This window comes from Pongo abelii, chromosome 1, assembly GCF_028885655.2.
Source record: "Pongo abelii isolate AG06213 chromosome 1, NHGRI_mPonAbe1-v2.0_pri, whole genome shotgun sequence".
Classification (NCBI taxonomy): Eukaryota; Metazoa; Chordata; class Mammalia; order Primates; family Hominidae; genus Pongo; species Pongo abelii.
Window position 1 is genome coordinate 37084430 of NC_071985.2, and position 22127 is coordinate 37106556.

General features: G+C 37.1%; 1 protein-coding gene and 1 non-coding gene across 5 annotated transcripts in view; both read right to left on the reverse strand.

The window, feature by feature from the left end:
- The window catches only part of PPP2R5A (protein phosphatase 2 regulatory subunit B'alpha), a 145332-nt gene continuing 123205 nt past the window's right edge, over positions 1–22127 (reverse strand). For all 4 annotated transcript variants that reach the window (XM_054520883.2, XM_054520875.1, XM_002809482.6 and 1 more), the window contains 10 exons: positions 19192–19284; positions 15530–15660; positions 14106–14165; positions 13007–13115; positions 12256–12309; positions 4914–4964; positions 4517–4636; positions 4302–4429; positions 3081–3182; positions 1–1220 (listed from right to left, as the gene is read on the reverse strand). In XM_054520883.2, coding sequence (XP_054376858.1) covers positions 1088–1220; positions 3081–3182; positions 4302–4429; positions 4517–4636; positions 4914–4964; positions 12256–12309; positions 13007–13115; positions 14106–14165; positions 15530–15660; positions 19192–19284 — 981 coding nt within the window. In that variant the 3' untranslated portion in view covers positions 1–1087. The remainder of the gene's footprint in view (positions 1221–3080; positions 3183–4301; positions 4430–4516; positions 4637–4913; positions 4965–12255; positions 12310–13006; positions 13116–14105; positions 14166–15529; positions 15661–19191; positions 19285–22127) is intronic.
- LOC112131333 (small nucleolar RNA SNORA16B/SNORA16A family) lies at positions 8607–8741 on the reverse strand. The gene has a single exon (XR_002913428.1). It is a non-coding gene; the product is annotated as a small nucleolar RNA SNORA16B/SNORA16A family (small nucleolar RNA).

Here is a 22127-nt window from a genome sequence, read left to right on the forward strand (position 1 = left end):
CAAAATACAAACATAGACTTTATTAAATGCTGCTCAATCCCCCAATGAAGATCTTTCATTACAAAACAGTTTTCCACACAACTGCAAGTTAAGAGATTGGAATGGTACTCTGATAACAAAAGATGTGAGAAATACTTGACCAAGTAAAAACATACAAGACCTCTATATAGTCAGCCTTTTCAGAGCTCTACAGAGGAAGCCTACTGCAGTTCCTTTAAATAAAGCCAGGCAGTGACAACTAGTGCTCTGTATCACCACACTGTGGGACTCAAAGCCTCCATCCCTGGGTCAGGAGGGACTAGGTGAAGGACAGGTCGTGAGGACTGGAAAGGCCCTGCCTTCAGCCTTTGAGAGGAAGAGGAGGAATGAATTGAGAGGCAAGCTGGGTAATTCACCTGAGCTGCCTCTACCCATCTGTTACCACTCTGGAGAATTGCAGAGGAAGGGGGATATTCATGAGGAACAATCTGAAGAATTTTGGTTTACTTTCCCAGCTTTATTTATATTTTGTGCTTTAAAAAGCCTGGAGATTTAAGGTTTTGCCTAAATTCCAGAGTACAGTAATATATTTATTGAGGGAGGGGTTAGGGCAGGTAATTCCCCCCATCATATTTCTGGGTGAGACAAAGAGAAGGGTAAGGATGATACCTTAGTTTTATTTTAGGAAGTATTTTTTCCTAGGATGTAACTAAGGTTTGCAGCAGTGTGAAAAGCACATTATAAAAGGAAAAAATATACAGAGCAGACTACCATATCTATGTGCAACACAATCAAAGAAGAATTCAAGTCATAATTCTTACCACTCCCATAATTATCTCACTCATATCATAGATGATAAAATTCATTCATTTCTGTGAAACTTCAGAAGTGACACAATAAATCCAATGATTAGACAAAGGTTACAATATACTGTGGCCATGATACAGCATAGGGCTACGTTTAGTCCATATATTTTTCCATTTACAGTTGCCAGAAAAAATTGGCCTTTTAATTATATTATACTGGTGAGGTTTGTTTTGTAATTTTTACATATTTCAAAAAAGCATACAAAACTGTGCCTATCCGGCAGAGGTGGGAGGCTTTTTTTTTATTCGGCACTTGTATTGCTGAGAATACTGTGCATGTTGTAAGCACTATTCTGTTTCTCTAGAGCTTTCTTTAGCTTTAGCTCCTCTAATTTTTTCCATAATTCTTCACGTTCCAATTCCTTCTTTTTCTCTCTGTAGATAAACCAAAATTTTTGTAATCAGAAATTATTTCAGAACCCAAAGAGAGGTGCTGTTTGACAGCTTACTGGAGAACACATTACTTACCCACATTTCACTTAAATCCCTCTGCTAAAGCTTTGGAGTCCACTTACCTGGAGCACCTAATTTCTTCTTGTCACTCTCCTAAATGTACTGAGTCTGTGCATCTCCTGTACCAGCTAGACGTTACTACTTGATTTCTGTCCCCTACACATTATCACAACCATGACACTGTACTTTATAGTCAACAAAGTACTTACACGTTAATTTTCTCACATAAACATCTTGCAGTTGTAGTAGTCTACTAATCACTATTACAAAGGCTGAAGGGGCTGGCCACTAAGTCAGTAGGAAGCACTTCCTTCACCACACCAGACAGAAGCCACATCGTTTTTGCCACTAACAAACAGCCACATCTCTAGCCACTAACCAGTTTGTATCTTACTAGCTCCTCTTTTACATGTCAAATGAAAACTTTAGGTTCAGTAATCTCTCTCTAGAACAAAATGAAAGTCAAAATATTTCATATGTCGTTTCGACTACTTAATTTCAGTTCTAAGGAAAACATTTCTGAATAACTTGGACCTGTCTATTCTGAAAGGCTCCATGAACATGTAAAACATAGGCTTATAATTCTGCAGTTATGAGTTAAAAGGACAAATCCTTTTAAAGGATTTGCTGATTTATGCAGATAAGAAATGATGAGTATATTCTTAGTCATGTGAAATACATATTTTTCAAATACAAGTTTCCTATGATCCTAGTCATCTTATTTTCTTCCCATTGCTTCCTGAGGCTCAAAACATGTACTTAATTTCTATTCCTGCCTGAATGCTGCTATTTAAAGGAAATAATGCATTGAGTTAGTTATTAATGGGCTGGATGGCTTTGAAGAAAGGCTATCCATTTTCTACTTTAAGATAACCATAACTAGGAACTTGTCAAAATAGATCAGCTTTTCTAAACAGAACAGGTAATATGCTTATTAGAAGTAAATGGTAACTATTATCCTCAAATAATGGGTGGGCTCAGGTACACTGGTTACTAACTACTTAAGTTTAAGAAAGCACTTCTTGAGTTTGAAATAAACATATGAGAAGAAAGTAATTCTTGAAAGATTATTTTATAGTAATTTATGAAATTCTCAAAAAGAGGTAATCACTAAGCCATGTTCCTAAAGGCTGATATGTGCTAACATTTATACTCTAAAATACATATTATTGCAAGGAACAACATATTAATAGTACCCTAAGTCATATCATTATGTGACTTCCCTCTTCCCAAAGGAGAACTATGCTGACTTTAAAATACCACCTTCTGATAATCCACAGCATAAGAATTACCTACTGCTAACAAAGAACACTTGAAAAGTAAAGCTCACTCTGGAAGCCCACGTGGACAAAAAGGATTTTCGTAAATGCATGGATAAAAAATCAAATTGTACAAATTGATATTTAAAATTCAGCATAAATTATATTTCATATGCAGATGCTAACAGACTGAGGAAATCTAAGGCTCAGAATGAGAAACAGGATTTATGATCCACATTAAAATCATAATCTAACCATCAGAGGAAGTAAATTATGTAACTACCCTCAAAAATAAATGTTACTGCTTTTTCTGCTTTAACAAATTTATAAAAATACTGGGGCTAGTTTATCTGGAAATGACTTATATGTTTGTTAAGAGACTTTCACATTGTAATGTTTACTATAAGATAATTAACTTCTTAAATATGAAAATCTGAACTGAGAGAAGATACCTTCCTGAACTGAATCACATTCAACTAACATAAAATGTATAGATAATTTTGTAATTCAAAATATCAAATACCTCTGTCTTTCAGCTTTGTATGAGCTAGTAAGGTCATCGAAAAGCTTGCCATTCATTTCCATTAGAGTTTTCAGCACATTGTATACCAGTGCTACAATGGTCCTGAAATGAAAATGAGCCAGTCCTGAGTTATAATACTGCTAACAGAGAGGAAATGTAACACTATGGTCTCTAAAATGGGTTAAAGGTTGGCTGATTCATTTAATCCATTTTAGAGATGATAAAACTGAGGCTCAAGAGGTTTATAATATGCTCAAGGTCATACAGCAAGTAGTAGTAGAGACAGTCTAAGAAAACTTAAATCTTTTCCCCTTAATCATGCCTACATTAAACTCTAGTTAAAAATGTTCACTATAGTTATCTTCATTTCTGCTTTACAGTCTCATGTCTGAAATCCTGAGTAACACCATTAAAAGAAGATGAAAAAGATCCAATTACCAAAACTTATAAGAAAAGTAGAAAGCCGGATAAGGATGTTAAAGAAGTTAGAACATATTACCCTTAGCACTTCGGCTTTCCCCTGGGACAGTGCCATTTATAGAGATGAGACTATACACTGAGAGTAGACCAACACAACTCTGCATTAGCGGAGTAGTTTGTGTATCCTCTGCAAGTGTTCAGTTGGTCTCCCCAAGAGGGTTTGACCACAACCTCCAGGGAGACTTGCAATTTTAAATCGACATGAAGGCTGGGCACAGTGGTACACGCCTATCATCTCAGCACTTTGGGAGGCCAAGGTGAGATGATCACTTGAGCCCAGGAGTTTCAGTCCAGCCTGGGCAATATAGTGAGACGTCAACTGTCCAGAAAAAATAAAAATAAAAATTCGCTGGGTATGGTGGTGCACACCTGTAGTCGTAGCTACTCGGGAGGCTGAGGCAGTAGGATTGCGTGAACCCAGGAGTTTGAGGCTACGGTGAGCTATGATCGCACCATTGCACTCTGGTCTGAGCAACAGAGCAAGACTCTGTCTCTAAAAAACTTTTAAAAGTAAATTGACATTAAGACCACATACTGAAGAACAAACACACACATTTATAACTTGATAAAGGTATATGTATATAAAATACAGAATAGAATACAACTGATGTTAACCTTGGAGTGACTTCCAAATCTGTAACAGGTTTCAGGTATGAGTTAGGAAATCAATAACAAAAAGATTTAAAAAAAAAAAAAAAGAAAAGAAAAGAAAAAAATACGACCTATATAAAAGATACTTACGGATTCCAGTGTTCTTTGGAAATTTTGTACAAACTGGCAAACATAATTGGCAGAATTTTATCAATGTTCTCCTCAATCAAACTAAGAATATATTCATTATTCCAGAAGTACAATGCCCTTTCTGCAACCTAAAAAAAGACATTTAGAGAAATGCCAAAACTAAAATAGGAAACAAATACTAGTGTAAAGTAAGGACTTCACTGAAAACATCATACCTGAAAATGAGAACTGGATACACACTTGGATATCTGCTTAAAAAGTGGCTCTTCAATTTTTTTGAACTGTGTTGGTTCAATGACATCTAAGATTTCTTCAATTTCTCCTAAAAACATCACCTAGGTTAAAAAAATTTTATTTTAAGAAACATGATAAATTATGTGAAACTAATATAGAAACCATACAAATGCGAAGGTTAATCTGCATAGTATACAACAGGCAAAAAAAATGTCTGGATGGCACAGAGTTTACTATAGCACAGGTCTTCTACCAAGTCTGTGTACATCTCCTGCTCTTCAGCAACAGCAATACAGCCAGCCCAAAGAAGCATGGTTTATAGCCCTGGAATTGACAAGTTCTAGTAAAATGCACTAACATTTAGTGAACAAAACCCACCTCTTTCTGACTGCAGGTTTTTGGCCAAAATTTCAGCAGTCCTCTGATCACCTGCGAAAAAGAAAAAGTTTAGCATGAATTTAACAATGAAGCTAGTTAATCCCAGCGTATTTTCCATAGCTGTGATTATATCAACACTCATTCTGAAGTAAATCAATATTGCTTAATATATAAGTGTATAAGTAGACTTTCTGCTCAGCTTTAGAATTTTATTAATTCGACAAATATTTACTGAGTGCCTATTATGTACCAGATACTGTTCTAGATGCTAGGGACACACTGATGTACAAGACAGATGAGGTCTCTGGTTTTCATAGAGCTTACATCTAATGGAGGAAGACCAATGCAAGTGATCAATTAAACACATAAATAAAACAATTTAACAGTATGTGCTACTTCTAAGAAAATAAAGGAAAATATAAGTTGGTGGGGTGAGAGAGGGAGGTTATTTTAGGGAGAAACCTTAAGGAACAGATGATTCCTGTTATTTAAACCATTATGAAGCACAAAAAAAACCCGGACAGCTTCTCAGTCTATTTCATGGCTAGCACAATCTTTATAACCAGAATACAATGAAACAAGAGAGACTTTTTATTTATTTATTTTGAGATGGAGTCTCACTTTGTCGCCCAGGTTGGAGTGCAGTGGTGTGATCTTGGCTCACTGCAACCTTGGCCTCCCAAGTTCAAGCAGTTCTCTGCCTCAGCCTCTCGAGTAGCTGGGATTATAGGCGCCCGCCACCACGCCCAGCTAATTTTTGTATTTTTGGTAGAGACAGGTTTCACCATCTTGGCCAGGCTGGTCTTAAGCTCCTGACCTCGTGATCCACCAGCCTCGGCCTCCCAAAGTGGAGACTATTTATTTAAATAAACATAGTTGAAAACACTTGCATTAAACTGAATCACAATAGAAGAATGCTATATGCCTAATTGTAACTTATTCCAGAAATGCCAGGATGGTTCGATTCATAGGTTAAAAGTTGGGGGGGAACATCATTTTAAAAGATTTTCAAGTTATTTGACATTTTTAATTGACTACATATTCTGATAAAAAAATTTAGTAAACTAGAACTAAAATAATTTATCAGAAACCACCAGCAATCATTCTACATTATGATTTATTAGAGACAGGCTGTAAAACCATCTAGGCCTGGTGGTTTTGTGGAAATAGATCTTTGACAGCTTTTTAGGTTACTTTATAGTCTGTCTGGTCCAGTAATGTGGAACACTAATTCAAATTAAATTTGGGAAGAATACTGTTTTGGAGACAATCCAGTAAGATAACAATGTGATGAATAATGTTGGAAAGGAATACCAGAATTACACTTATTTGTGTAAATATATATTTATATATCCCCTAAAACTTAAAAAAAAAAAAAAACCCTGCAAGTTACTAGAGTGAGCAGGAAAATTCAGTATGTGGCCACATTAAAAAATATATATATAAAAATCAATACCTTTATAAAACATCAGTAAAAATCAGATGAATAATAAAAAGGTACTTTTCACAAGAACTATAATGTGCATAAAGAATAAATTTGCAAGAAATACTTAAGACATATGGAGAAAAGTATAAAACTTTACTGAAGATCATAGAAGACTACAAATACAGTTATATGTCATTTAATGATAGGGATACGTTCTAAGAAATGTGTCATTAGGCGACTTCATCATTTAAACATCACAGGGTGTACTTAAACCTAGATGGTATGGCCTACTACACACCTAGGCTGTATGGTGTAGCCTTTTGCTCCTAGGCTACAAACCTGTACAGGATGTTCTTGTACTGAATACTGTAGGCACTGTAGGCAGTTGTAACAATAGTATTTGTGTATCTAAACACAAAAGGTACGGTAAAAATATAGCATTATAATCTTATGGGATCACCATTTTTCTTTCTCCTTCTCCTGGAATCACATTTCTCTCTCTCTCTCTCTCAACATTTCTCTCTCTTTTTGATGAGGCCTCACTCTGTTGCCTAGGCTGGAGTGTAGTGACATGATCAGAGGTCACTGTAACCTTGAACTCCTAGGCTTAAGTGACCCTCCTGCCTCAGCCTCCCAAGTAGCTGGGACTATGGGTGTATGCCACTGCACCTGGCTAATTTTAATTTTTTACTTTTTGTAGAAACGAGGTCTTGGTCTGTTGCCCAGGCCGGTCTTAAAGTCCTGGCTTCAACCAATCCTCCTACCTTGGCCTCCCAAAGTGTTGGGATTACAGGCATGAGCAACCATGCCCAGTTCCATTTTTCTTTTTTAAGAGACAGGCCAGTCTTGCACTGTCGGCCAGGCTGGGGTGCACTGGTGTGATCACAGTTCACTGCAACCCCCTAGGCTCAAGAGATCCCCCTACCTCAGCCTCCCAAGTAGCTGGGATTACAGTCCTGAGCCACCATGCCTGTCTGGGACTGACATTTTATATGTAGCCTGTTATTTTTATTTATTTATTTATTTTTGAGACGGAGTCTTGCTCTGTCATCCAGGCTGGAGTGCAGTGGCACGATCTCGGCTCACTGCAACCTCTGCCTCCCAGGTTCATGCCATTCTCCTGCCTCAGCCTCCTGAGTAGCTGGGACTACAGGCGCCCGCCACCAGGCTCAGCTAATTTTTTGTATTTTTAGTAGAGACGGGGTTTCACTGTGTTAGCCAGGATGGTCTCGATCTCCTGACCTCATGATCTACCCGCCTCAGCCTCCCAAAGTGCTGGGATTACAGGCTTGAGCCACCGTGCCCGGCCCGTAGCCTGTTATTAAATGAAACATCATTATGCAGCACATGACTGTAAATAAGTGAGGTGGTTCAATATTGTGCAGAGATATTTTTCCTGTACTTAATTTATAAGTAAATTTAATATAATTTCAATCAAATGCCAATTGAATTATTTTTTGGAACTAGAAACATTTATTCTAAAATCCATACATATAAGCAAATAGATAAGAATTGTTTTTTTGGTAGGGGGAGTTAATGGAACAGAACCTGTATTATGGATATTGGCAACTAAAACAAGATTATATTAGCAAAGAAATGGAGAGAAAAGATAATATATGAGTATCTAGACATACTCATGTATATATGGATTTTAATATATGACAAAGGTGGCCTTTCAGTTCCATGGGAAACAGTGGTGGTACTGGGACAGGTAGCTCACTATTTAGAAAGGAAAAATGTAGCAGGCTCCTTTGGTTGGCAGACTTCTATGATGATCTCATGAGCTTGTTAACTGTCCTCACACCCTTGTGTAATCCCCTTTCCTTAAGTGTGAGCTGTCCTAGTGACTTGCTTCTAATGAACAGACTGTGGCAAAAGTGGCAGAATGTCACTTCATGAGTAAGATACAAAAGATTGTGACTTCTGTCTTACTAGTAGACTCGCTGTCTTGGCTTTGATGAAGTAAGGTGCCATGCTGGAGAAGCCTGGGTGACAAGGATCTGAGGGTGGGCTCTGGCCAACAGCCAGCCAGGAACTGAGGCTCTCAGTCCAACATAACTTGACAAACTGAATTCTGCCAACATACATGTAAACTTAGAAGCAGATCCTTCCCCATCTGACACTTTATATGAGACTCAACTTCTGGCCAACACTCCAATTGCAGCTTTTTAAGAGACCCTGAAGCAGAGGGCCCACCTAAGCCATGACCAGATTCTTGATTCACAGCAACTAAGGCAACAAATGCTTGTCATTTTTCCTCCCAATGGAACGATATTTTCCCAAAATGTTGCAGATCAGTTACAGCAAACAGAACTATGACCATCAAGGAAAACTGTCACTCTCGGCTTCTTTTTGACCACAGCAGCTACGTGGAAGCAGCTGCAGCTTTGATAAAGGCCATAAATGCTTGCTATTTTAAGCCAATAAATTTTGTGATCATTTGATATGCGTAATTGAAAATGAATGCAGGCCAGGCATGGTGGCTCAGGCCTGTAATCCCAGCACTTTGGGAGGCCAAGGCAGGCTTGGGCCCAAGAGATCGATACCAGCCTGGGCATCATGGTGAAACCCCATCTCATCTCTACCAAAAATACAAAAAAATTAGCTGGGCATGGTGGTGCATGCCTGTAGTCTCAGCTACTTGGGAGGCTAAGGCAGGAGGATCACCTGAGCCTGGGAGGTCAGGGCTGCCGTGAGCCACAATCATACTACTGCACTCCATCCTGGGTGATGCGGTGAGATCCTGTCTCAAAAAAAAAAAAAAAAACCCCAAAACACAAACAAACAAACCCAAATGTAGTTCCTTACCCTCATCATACACAAATTTCAATGTCAGGCAGTATTGAATAACGAACACTGGGTTGACTAGTGGTCCCCAAAAAGATGTCAATGTGGGCCAGGTGCAGTGGCTTACAACTGTAATCCTAGCACTTTGGAAGGCTGAGGAAGGCACACTGCCTGATCTCAGGAGTTGGAGACCAGCCTGGGCAACATGACGAAACTCCATCTCTACTAAAAATACAAAAAAAACTAGCCAGGCGTGGTATCGGGCGCCTGTTACCTCAGCTACTCAGGAGGCTGAGGCACGAGAATTGCTTGAACCCAGAAGGTGGAGGTTGCAGTGAGCCAAGATGGTGCCACTGACTGCACTCCAGCCTGGGCAACAGAGTGAGTCTCTGTCTCAAAAAAATAAAATAAAATAAAATAAAAGGAAAAGGAAAAAGAAAAAAATTATTTTGGGGCTCAAGTTAGATTTTCTTGGAATAAGAACGGTGTTTTGTTTTGTTTTGCTTGTTTTATAAAAATGCAGCTTTGCGTGGAAAGAAAGGTTTACACTGCCAAAAAAATAAAAGTTTTGAAAGTCATGCCGACTCTTCATTTTTTTCCTCTTTACATGGAAATTTAGCTGTAATGAATATTTAGTTAATCCTTTCACTCTGCACTTTTTTTTTTTTAGATGGAGTCTCACTCTGTTGCCCAGACTGGAGTGCAGTGCTGTGATCTCAGCTCACTGCAACCTCTGCCCTCCTGGGTTCAAGCCATTCTCCTGCCTCAAGCAATTCTGCCTCAGTCTCCCAAGTAGCTGGGATTACAGGTGCCTACCATCACGCCCGGCTAATTTTTGCATTTTTAGTAGGGACGAGGTTTCATCATGTTGGCCAGGCTGGTCTTGAACTCCTGATCTCAGGTGATCTGCCTGCCTCAGCCTCCCAAAGTGCTGGGATTACAGGCTTGAGTAATAAACAAAAGCTCTGAGCTAGTTATAATTTGTAGAAAGCTTTGATAGAAATGCCTGCTTTCCAGAAAATTAGTATTAAGGCTTAAACCCAAGTAATATGGCCGTAATTTTGGTGCTGGAATGGCCTATGTTAGAAATTGCAAGATCTCTATATCAAGAGATCTTTATGAGTTGGAAAATATTTTCCTTTCTTAACCTGGGTATTTATCTTACTCTCTCTCCTCATCCTGCTCCTATTTTCATTAACCCAACTCAGCCAAACCAGATAAAAGCTGAATAACTGGCCATCATCCCTCTCCCTAATCGTCAAGTGTTTTTGTTTGTTTGTTTGTTTTTGGTATCATCTCGGCTCACTGCAACCTCCACCTCCAGGGTTCAAGTGATTCTTGTGCCTCAGCCTCCCTCGTAGCTGGGATTACAGGCACACACCACCATGCCCAGCTAATTTTTTTTTTTTTTTAATAAGTAGAAATGGGATTTCACCATGTTGATCAGGCTGATCTTGAACTCCTGACCTCAGGTGATCCGTCTGCCTCAGCCTCCCAAAGTGTTGGGATTACAGGCATGAACCACCATGCCCAGCCTCTATCTTCCATTCTTTAAAAATAAATCACCTGTCTTCCTTATCCACCCCAAATTAATTAAGTAAAATTTTATTTGTATACTATTTACCAAGCATGAATCATGACTTTTCAGTATGTGTTATTATGGGCTTTCTTTTTCTTAATTCTAATGGGAGTTATCATAGATTTGTATTAAGGTTTTACTCTTTTTTTTTTTTTTTTTTAAGACAGAGTCTCACTCTGTTGCCCAGGCTGGAGTGCACTAGTATGAGCTCAGATCACTGCAACCTACGCCTCCTGGATTCAAGCAATTCTTGTGCCCTCGCCATCTGAGTAGCTGGGACCATAGGCCTGTGCCACCATGCCCAGCTAATTTTTGTATTTTAACTAGAGACAGGGTTTCACCATGTTGGCCAGGCTGGTCTCAAACTCCTGGCCTCAAGTTATCTGCCTGCCTCAGCCTTCCAAAGTGCTAGGATTACAGTTGTAAGCCACTGCACACCCAGCCAAGTTTTAATCAACTTCAGAGGTTTATGTGGTTTCATGTATAAATATATGGTTTAATTCTCCTGAATTGTCTTCAAAAACTGTTTACAGCTGTTTCTAGAAAAGACTGTAAATCTAAAAGTCAAAAAACTAAAAAAAATTAAGGAGTGGAAAAATGTCTTTTGTTCCATTACACACAGTTCAAGTGGAAGGGGAGAATACTAAGTATACGATTTTTTCAAGCATCCCTACGGATAGCCTGAGAAGGTTCATAATATAGTAAAAATACATATATATTTTAGTTTTTCAAACCCTTTGCTATTTACTAAATATTTATTAGGTTGCTGCCATTACTTTTAATGGCAAAAGCCACAATCACTTTAGCACCAACCTAATACTAGGTAACTATTTAGATTGAACATGCCTAGAAAGCATTCTCTCAAAATACTTACTTCACCAAGGTTAAAATGTTTTCTATGCTTTTATACTTTTCTGTTTCACCCTACTTCATCTTTTTTCTTGAATCCTCAGTAAATTTTCATAACTAATTATGTTTTCACTCTCTCCTGAATTTTCATTCTAGAGGCAAATAACAGTAGAATTCAAAGACTAAGTTGCCTTGCTGGTTCATAAACAACTTTTATTCCAAGATTACATCTTACATCTTAATCACCAAAAGCAAGGAAATGTTTTCTATCCCCATCAAGTGGTTTATTGTTAATGAGTGGCAAAAATTCTATTATTAAAAACAAAACAAAATTCAAGGGAGTAGTAATTTTGGGACCCTCGAAGTATGCTTTAATTCCAAAAGGTGAATGAAGATTTAAAAGATTATTGGTGAAGACAGTATGCATATAAAATTTCACTGTCATCTGATCCTATCATCGTACATCTTAACTACTACATATTAATAGTAGTCTATATTTTGGTTATTCAAGACATAACTCATGAGAACTCTCCCCTCCTAACCCCTTCTTTGAATGTAGATTAATCTCACATTTCTTCTTCTAAATGATTTTAGCTTAAGGTACATTATTCTATTTAATAACTATAAAGGCTATAAAAAGAAAGCTACAATGAAATGCTATTAATGCAGACCAAAAACATGAAAATAAATAGAACACTTACTGGCTCTGTTAGTGTTGTATCTTTCTCCAGAAACTGTACGACACAATATGCTAGCTAAAAGGTAAGGGACAGTTTATAAATATTAGTGAGATAACATTTAATAATGTAGGATTTTTATGTTTAGCCAATATTTTTTAGACTACCTGATTTTGATAAATTATTTCAATATATAAAAATATACTCACAACTGTGAATGAAATTGTGAAATACCTCAATCGTGGAACTCTACTCACAATTGTGTAACTTTTTAGCCTTGAAAGTAACTTCAAGTTTAAAAAACATTTTTAGTAGTAATTTCTGACTGTAAAGTTAACTGAAATAAGACTAGAACTAACAATTTAGTTTTTCAGCATGTTTCTACATGTACACCTATGCTGATATATTATTCTCTAAATATTAATAGAAGAGACCAAAATCTCTCTAACTAGGTCTAGGTTATTGCAGCTGGAAGAAACATTCTATAGATATGTGGGATTTATTCCAAGTCACATAATTAGGTCAAGACCTGGACTAAAATATGAGGAAAGTGTGTATCTTATACTTAAAGTGTAAGTGTAGATATAGAAATTAAATAATTGGTCTTACTTAACAACTAAATATTTTAAAATAAGAAAAATTTGCTTTGGGTAATTCTGTAAGCAAATTGCTTAATTATACTTAAAACTGTCATCTCAGTATTTCTCAATTTCTCTGCCTTTATATTTGCCTTTGAAATAATATTCATTTCATTTGAAATGTTTCTGAAACTTACCTGAGCATGAAACAAAGCTAATCCTTTTGCAGTATGCATAGGAATAAGAACCTTCATTAGAAATTGTTTATGTTCTGCTTTCAGTGGCAATGCAAAGCCATTGATAATACTGGAGGGAAAAAAAGGCAGGGGAAGGGTTAAGTAGTTACTACTTTGTTTCTAAAAGCTGTCATATCCATGAGTACATAAGGAACAGTGCTCTGCTTCAATCCTGGTGTTGTATGACTATTCATCTTCAAACTACTTTAGGAAGACTATTACTATGAAGTCTGTTCCTCTAAGTCATTTGATGATTCCAAAAGAAAATTAGGACTGTCAATTAATTCCCAAGTAATTTCTATCTTCATTTTCTATCAAACCTGTCACTTTATGCATTGTTGCTTTTATTTTTGCCCCCAAAGCTCCAGGAGAGTCAGTATCACAATATTGTTAGAACGTTCAATATTTTCTGAAGTAAATGGGTAGTTTTTCTTACTTTGTTGGATACTGTGAAAGGAAGAAATAGTTCTCTCCACAATCATTTTCTACTATTAATAAAGGAAACTAAAATCATTCTCTAAATAGTAACAGAAGGGTCTAAAATTCTCTTAATACTAATACATAGTGAATAAGGAAGGCAAAGTGTTATGGCAAAAGGTAATAAGAATTCAGCTGAGGCTGGGCATGGTGGCTCACGCCTGTAATCCCAGCACTGTGGGAGGTCGAGGTGGGTGGATTGCCTGAGGTCAGGAGTTCAAGACCAGCCTGGCCAACATGGTAAAACCCCATGTCTACTAAAAATAAAAATTAAAAAATTCGTTGGGTGTGGTGGCAGGCACCTGTAATCCCAGCTACTCAGGAGGCTGAGGTTGGAGAATCGCTTGAACCTGGGAGGCAGAGGTTGCAGTGAGCCGAGATCGCACCACTGCACTCCAGCCTGGGCAACAAAAGCGAAACTCCGTCTCAAAAAAAAAAAAAAAAAAAGAATTCTGTTGAGAAACTATGTGTTCTACATTTAAACTCTAAAATATGACATAATTTCTCCAACCCCAGCTAAGATTTTAATACAAAAAACATTCACTTACTTAATTCTTAAAAAGAACAAAAAAACCTGACCTACCTTCCTAATATTTCAAGAAGTTCAGCAACACCATTGAAATGTTCTGTTTCATATATAAACCTGAATTTAAAATAAAGACAGATGTAATCAAAATCAAACTTCAGAAAACTAAGAGAAACAGGCAGGAGGGTGAAGAAATCAATCCAAAGGACAGCTATTAGAAACACACAAGCATGTTTTGGGTCTTATAAGCTCTTTTGCCCCAAACAGTTAATTCATATCAATCTTACAAAAGAAGATCTGTTTCCTACTGATCTACGTATGCCTTTGCCAAAACTCGCCATATGTGAAGATAACAGATTGTCATTTCACCTGGAATATTCAACTTAATAATTTATAAGAAAGTTAAGTTTCCTCAAAGAAATACTTTTTAAAATAAGAAACCCCTAATTATAGGGAAATCTAAGAGAAAAAGACCCATATGTAATAAAGCCATTTTTAATCAGAATTTCTTTAAACCTCACCAGGCTGCATAGCTTTCCAAGATTAGGGTTGCCTTTAAAGCAGGGAGACATAAATAGAATAGGGCAGATATTTGAAATGGGCTTAGGAAGTGATGACAGAGAACTGGAGAAAGATATTCACTCTAGAGGAGGCAGATATTACTCATCTCTAATTGCTGCAATGTGGGAATAGTAACCAAATTTTGCCAGATCTTCAATTAATTAAAACAAACCAAACCTTGAATGTGGGTGTTGTTATGAAATCTCCTGATCTGAAGCAACTACTTAACAGATTAATATTTATAAAGTACACTTGGCCCTCTGTATCCACAGGTTCCATATCTGTGCATTCAACCAACTACAGATCAAAAATATTTTTGAAAAATAAATACAAATTTAAAATATAGAATAACATCTATTTGCATAGCATTCACACTGTATTAAGTATTTTAAGTAATCTAGAGATAAAGTATACAGGAGGATGTGTGGACATTATATGCAAATACTATGCCATTTTATATAAGGGACTTTGGATTTTGGTATTAGCAGGGGCCCCGGAATCAATCCCCCCCCAGATACTGAGGGATGACTACAAGCAAATGATAGGCCCCATATAAGAGGACTGCTTGAGTTCAGGAGTTCAAGACCAGCCTGGGCAACATACACAGTATGTTACATATACACTATGTTACATATATACTATGTACATACAGTACATAGACCTTGTCTCTACTAAAAGTCAAAAAAATTAGCCAGGCATGGTGGTGGACACCTATAGCCCCACTACTTGGCAGGCTGAGAGAGGAAGATTGCTTGAGTCTGGGAGATGGGGGCTACAATGAGCTATGTTCTCACCACTGCACTCCAGCCTGGATGACAGAGTGAGACCCTGTCTCAAAAAACAAATAAAAATAAAAGAACTTGAATACAAGAAGATATGTAGGAGGAAAAGGTGCAATATACAATAAATGATTAATTTACCTGAGGAAAATGTTGTTAATTTGTTTTCTGATGAATGCTCTTAATCCAAGAAATTTCCCATAAATTCGGTGCAGAACAGTCTTCAGGAAGTCACGTTCTCTGGGATCTTCACTATCAAAAAGCTCCAGGAGCTTTAAAAGAAATCTGAGAAATTACTTTTAAAAAATAATCGAGCTAAAGCTTTATTCTAATTTTGATTTTAAAGATTATCCATGACATCTTTTAAAAATTTTTTAGAGTTCTTCCTTACCACACTGACTTTATTCTTGCTAAGTAATGAAGCTGAGGAAAAGCTTAGGAAATATTTCTTCTCACTTATTTCACTTCAAAATATGACATTTACAATAAATATAAATATTTCAAAAAGTGGATTTTTCTTTACCTTCCCACTGATTTTAAAATTCAATCCTACTCTTGAATACTAAAGAGGCTCACAATTTTGGAGTGTTAAAATTTAGGATTTTTAATGCTTTTTGATCGTCAAAACTACATAGAAAATCGTTTAAGTTTTTAGATTTCAAGTCATCAAATAGTCTTAAAAATATCCATGTGTAAATGTATATTTCTAGTTTACTAGAAAGACGTACACATACTAAGACTTCTTTTTGTGAATTTACAATAAATTCAAGACAGTTACCATGCCAACATTTGAAAAATTAACATTCAGTTATTAGGATAAAATATTGGCAGATACATACGAATCGAGTAGAAATCATATATAAAATAACACTGGACTAAAAGATGAGGCCAATTTTTTTTTTTTTTTTTTTTTAAGACAGAGTCTTGCTCTGTAGCCTAGACTGGAGGGTAGTGATACAATCATAACTCACTGCAACCTTGATCGACCTCCTGGGGTCACAAGATCCTCCTGCCTCAGCCTCCCAACTAGCTGGGACTACAGACGCACGCCACCACACCCAGCTAATTTATATATTTTTTGGTAGAGACGGGGTTTCACCATGTTGCCCAGGCTGGTCTCAAACTCCTGAGTTCAAGCGATCCACCCTCCTCAGTGTCCCAAAGTGCCAGGATTATAGGCGTGAGCCACTATGCCCAGCCCATAGATTTTTCAGCTTAGCAAATAGCTGAAAAATTTTAAACCAGTTCCACAATCAGCACTCTCCTATACCTCAATTGGCCCAATCAGTGTACTCCTATATTCTGCACAACGTTTCAGCAAAACCTGAGAGAAGAGACTTTAGAAAAAGTTAAAGTCAAAAATCTCAAATTTCCATTTAAAATGGTAAAGAAACTTAATTTCTGTCAAAAAAAATACTGTATTTTAAACATTGGATTTTCTTAGAAAAATATAAAATACTCTCTCTAGAGTACAAGTATCTGTAAAGCTGTCAAGGAATTTTATGTTCTGAACTTTCATGTTTATAACTGCAATAAAGACAGCAAGCTCTGAACCTCATCACAAGTTCTTATTCCATTTTGTTTTGAATTATATACAATTGCTAACACATGCATCTGAAACCAGAGTGGATGACTTAAGTCATATTTATATCTCCCAAAACAACTGACATATTTATAGTTTCCATTCTTTGTTTGCTAGGCTGTTAAGGCCCTCATGAGACTCCAGCAAAAAATATCTATGGAGTATGAGAATTTTTGTTAATATATCTAATAAGTTCAGATCAAATTATTCTAATTAAAAATGGCAGCCGGGCAAAGTGGCTCTCAACTGTAATCCCAGCACTTTGGGAGGCCAAGGCGGGTGGATCACTTGAGGTCAGGGATTTGATACCAGCCTGGCCAACACAGTAAAACCCTGTCTCTACTAAAAGTACAAACAAAAATTAGCCAGGCATGTCGGCACATTTGCAGTCCCAGCTACTTGGGAGGCTGAGCCAGAAGAATCGCTTGAACCTGGGAGGCCGAGGTTACAGTAAGCTGAGATCCAGCCACTGCACTCCAGCCTGAGCAACAAGAGCAAAACAGCCATATAAACTGCTAAAAGCAATTACTGGGCCCTAGCTTCTCAGATAATTCAGGCATTTAAAGTAGAAGGTAGAAAATAGATCCTGCCCCACCAGTTTTCTTTTTGCTCCCCTCACACCACAAAATAATACAACAGCCTAAATACCTCAAGCTCTAGACTAACAAAGTACTAAGGCAATTGTTCCCCTCAACCTGTTACTGTATTAAATACAATTTCATACGGCATTACTAGAGCTCCCTAATGTATCCCACACAAGAGCTGCACAAGGAAATAAACAGGCATTCATTTGCAATTACCAAAATAACATAACTCCATTTAATCTAATTTTTAGTCATGATTAAAATGTATATGTTACTGTTAATACACACCTAATATTTCTTTATAGTTTATGAAGAGCTACTTCAATGGTTGAAGGAAATATTTTAGGCTGACAATGTTCTTCATTTATCAATCCTTCACAGCAACAGGTCAGAATACTTTATATGAGATCAAGGGTAGTTACGAATGACCAAAAATCAGCTCTAAATACACCAAACTCACATTCGTAGAATCTTTATCATAGGGCACATACAAAGTGGTCTGAAGGGTAGGAAAGGTCTTTGCAATGATTTTAATCCTGGCCTCAGCATCAAATTCCTAAAGAGGCCTGCATACTCAGGCCTAGAAAGGTTTGGTCTACTTCACAATTTTCTTTGGGGCCAGCCAATTCCATATTGTTAAAAAGGGGCCTTTAGGCCAGTGCAGTGGCTCACACCTATAATCCTAGCACTTTAGGAGGCTGAGGCGGGAGGATCCCTTGAGGCCAGGAGTTCAAGACCAGCCTGGCCAACATGATGAAACCCCGTCTCCACTAGAAATAGAAAAAAAAAAATCTGCCGGGCATGGTGGCACGTGCCTGTAGTCCCAGCTACTTGGGAGGCTGAGGCAGGAGAATCGCTTGAACCCAGGAGGCGGAGGATGAAGTGAGCTGAGGTTGCACCACTGCGCTCCAGTCTGGGCAACAGAGCAAGACTCCCTCTCAAAAAAAAAGAGGTCTTTAAATTTTTGAAAAGGTTTTGAAAATAAAAATGAATATATTCTTAGAAATTGTGAATATGTAGTTTCCAAAAATAACAGCTAATAAGCAGTTTATAAAAAGAAAGAAGGCATCACAATTAACTCTACCTCCTTACGTTCTTAATGATTCCATTTTATCTGTGGTTTAGGAATTGGGTGGTGGGATGCTTAGGTGCAAAAAGGGAAAAAAAAGGAAAAGGTAATTGATACTTAATGACAGGAAAGGAGCCTAAAGCCCAAATTCCTCACAATGATTCTATTCCTTTTTTTCCCCTGTCATTTCAAAGTCCCAATGCTTAAAATATATGTCAAGTTCAAAGACTTACAAATGTAAAACAAAGATTTGCCTTTGGATTGAATGGTCATACCAAATTATCTCAGATACTGCAGAAAGGCTTGTTTTTCTGGTATTTATAAAATAACTATGATAATTTAGGATTAAATAGGATAATTTGATTGACTTCATTAGACTCTCACCCTTATAAAAATACTCTTGTACTCTCAGAGCTAACTTCATTTTTATTCTAATGGTTTGGCAGTAATATTAAGTGCTGTCAAATTAAACCATTAAAGTTTTGAAAGACTACACTATTTTAATCATAAGTTAATAAATCATTGCTAAGATCAATATAAGAGAATCTAAGACAAAAGAGTTCCTTACCTGTTGTACGAATTTCTGATCAATGTATCGCTTTGCAATGCTAGGCTGGAAATCAGGGCTCTCCAAAAATCTCAAGAAGAATTCATATACCAACTATGAGAGAAAGTCAAATAAAGGCTAAGATGATGGCTACAGAATATTACCCTAAATTATCACTTCGTATTAAAAACACACCTTTTCTTACCAACTTAGTAGAGAGATTTCAGATCTCATTATAAAATGTAATGAGTTGATAAAAAATTTTTTTTCTTTTAATTCACACCTGTACTCCCAATACACTTTAGGAGGCTGAGGTGGGAGAATCCCTTGAGCCCAGGAGTTTGAGACCACCCTGAACAACATGGTGAGACCCCTGTCTATACAAATAATCAAAAAATTAGCCAGGCATGGTGGCGTGTGTCTGTTGTCCCAGCTACTGGGAGGCTGAGGTAGAAGATTGCTTGAGTCTGGAGGTCAACACTGCAGTGAGCTGTGATTGTGCCATACCATTGCACTCCAGCCTGGGCAACAGAGTGAGACTCTGTCTCAAAAATAAATAAACAAACCCAGAAACTATATATTCACCATTTGGTTTCCTAAGCTGATAAACTTTGAGATTTATTTATTGCTTTACATAACTTGATGCAAAACGTTAAATTACAGAAGCTAGAAAATAAGGACAATGCCTATAAAATTAAATATTTCTTAATTAAATATATTCCTATTTTGTAATCCATACTCACTAGGAACATGTTCCTTCCCAGTGGACTACTACCTACCTCAATTTAATCACTACAGAGTTTCTTAAATGCAGAGTCAACAACCTCCAGATAAAACAGGCAGTGTATCATTAATTTTTAAAAAGAAAGGAAAAGAAAAACTTCCGGTCTTTCTATAAAACTACAGTGGGAAAACTAATTAAATCAAAACCAGCATATCCTATCCGCACTTGAGAAATAATGAACCAAATTACATAAATACAGGGCTAGGGAAGAAATGTCTGTGTACCAGCCACAGCAAATAAACTAGAAGTCATAGCAGGCCTTCTATAAAAGTGCCAAGCAACCTACAAGTAATAGCAAATGTTCACTTGCTACCACAAATCAGAATTAAATATTTGGTTCAGCTTGTCACTATCACACCTGCTTTCAAGGAGAAAGGCAAATATGACTAAAGTTTTTTTTATTGTAACCTAATAGCTATAAAAAGGCAGAAACTTAGCCCAAAATGTATCTTATTAGCTATTAAACAATACTATATCAATTTAACACCCTAAAAATAAAAAAGGAGGATTCTATCCCAAAGCAAAAACAGTCATTCAATGAACATTTAGGTAGCCAGTTAGGTTAGATGTAGAAGGAAAAAAAGAAAAAGGGAAAAGAAAGATTGCTACATTAAATTAATAGACCTTATAGCAAACAAAAGCACTACCAGATCTAGGCCTTATCGTTCACCAAGTAACAACACATTTTTATTACTGTGAGTTCAGTAACAGTCTATGGCTAACAACAGTTCGGGGATCTGAGCAAATACAATTTTGCTTGATGTGTCTCTGCCCAACTGTGGAAAAGGAGTGATGCTTATCTGGTCTAATGTTACCTAACATTTTGTGTTTATCATAAATTAAGGATATAACAAGAAATAAAACTTGATAGCAATTTAAGTTTTTATTCATAGATAATTTTCTAATCAAACAACAATAGAGATAAAAGATAATTTTGCTTTGGGGTATACACACACAAAAAGATATACAAAACTGATCACAGAGTGCTCTGAAAAGTCAGCACAGTCTCATGGACTGCTATGCAGTTTCATTAATGGCACAACTTAATTCATTCAGTGCCTATTTTCATGTCCAGTACTGGGCTATGTATAATATGAACAGACATTAGGGATGGTATGGCTCAAAAAGCCCATTCACTACACAAAAATTATATTATGTGGCACAGACTGTAAGTGCAGGAGCTATTTAGAAAAGGGCTGTACCACTGTGGAATAGGTAGGAAAAGCTTTAAGGAGGATATGCAACTTGAGCCCTGCATTTGTTTTGATTCTGGATCCTTTGTTTTGATTCTGGATCCTCAGGAAGAGGATGGCTTTTATTTTATAGAAAGGTAGCAGCATGTCTTGATTAAAAAATATATATATTTATTTATTTTTAGAGACAGAGTTTCACCACGTTGCCCAGGCTGGTCTCGAACTCCCAGGCTCAAGCTATGCACCCACCTCAGCATCCTAACGTGCTGGTAAGGTGTAAGCCACCATGCCTGGCTTTTTTTTTTTTTTTTTAAGCAGCATGTCTTGAGATGAAGAGAATGCAGAGTATAGGTTGATGGTATGGAATTATAGACTCCAAATCTTTATGCAAATCCCTGGAGATTCCATCATAAGGTGGGATCAGGTTAAACATTAAACATGAGCCAAATGTGGCATGCATTAGCCTATCTACTCTCCCTTCTTAAGATCTTCATCAGAAATATAGAGTTTAAGGCTTAACAGTTTTCAGAGTAATAGCCTGTCCTATGGGAGACTTTTATGCATCAAGCTACAAATCAAACTGAATTCTCTAATTCTCTCAAACTGAATTCTCTAAACCATATATATAATTGAACCATATATATAATTGAAACCTGTGCCATTCACAAATACCACATATAAATTCTTTCATAGTTTTCATCTACATCATTTACCTGACACAGTAAACATTAGGTGATCAATCAAAATTAGCAGCAAAGTGCTGTTACACCGCCAACTTAGCACCACTAAAGAGATGATGACAAAAAGTTACTTAAATACATATTGAGGGCCGGGTGCAGTGGCTCACACCTGTAATCCCAGCACTTTGGAAGCCTGAGGCGGGCGGATCACCTGAGGTCGGGAGTTCCAGACCAGCCTGGCCAACATGGAGAAATCCCGTCTCTACTAAAAATACAAAATTAGCCAGACATGGTGGCGCA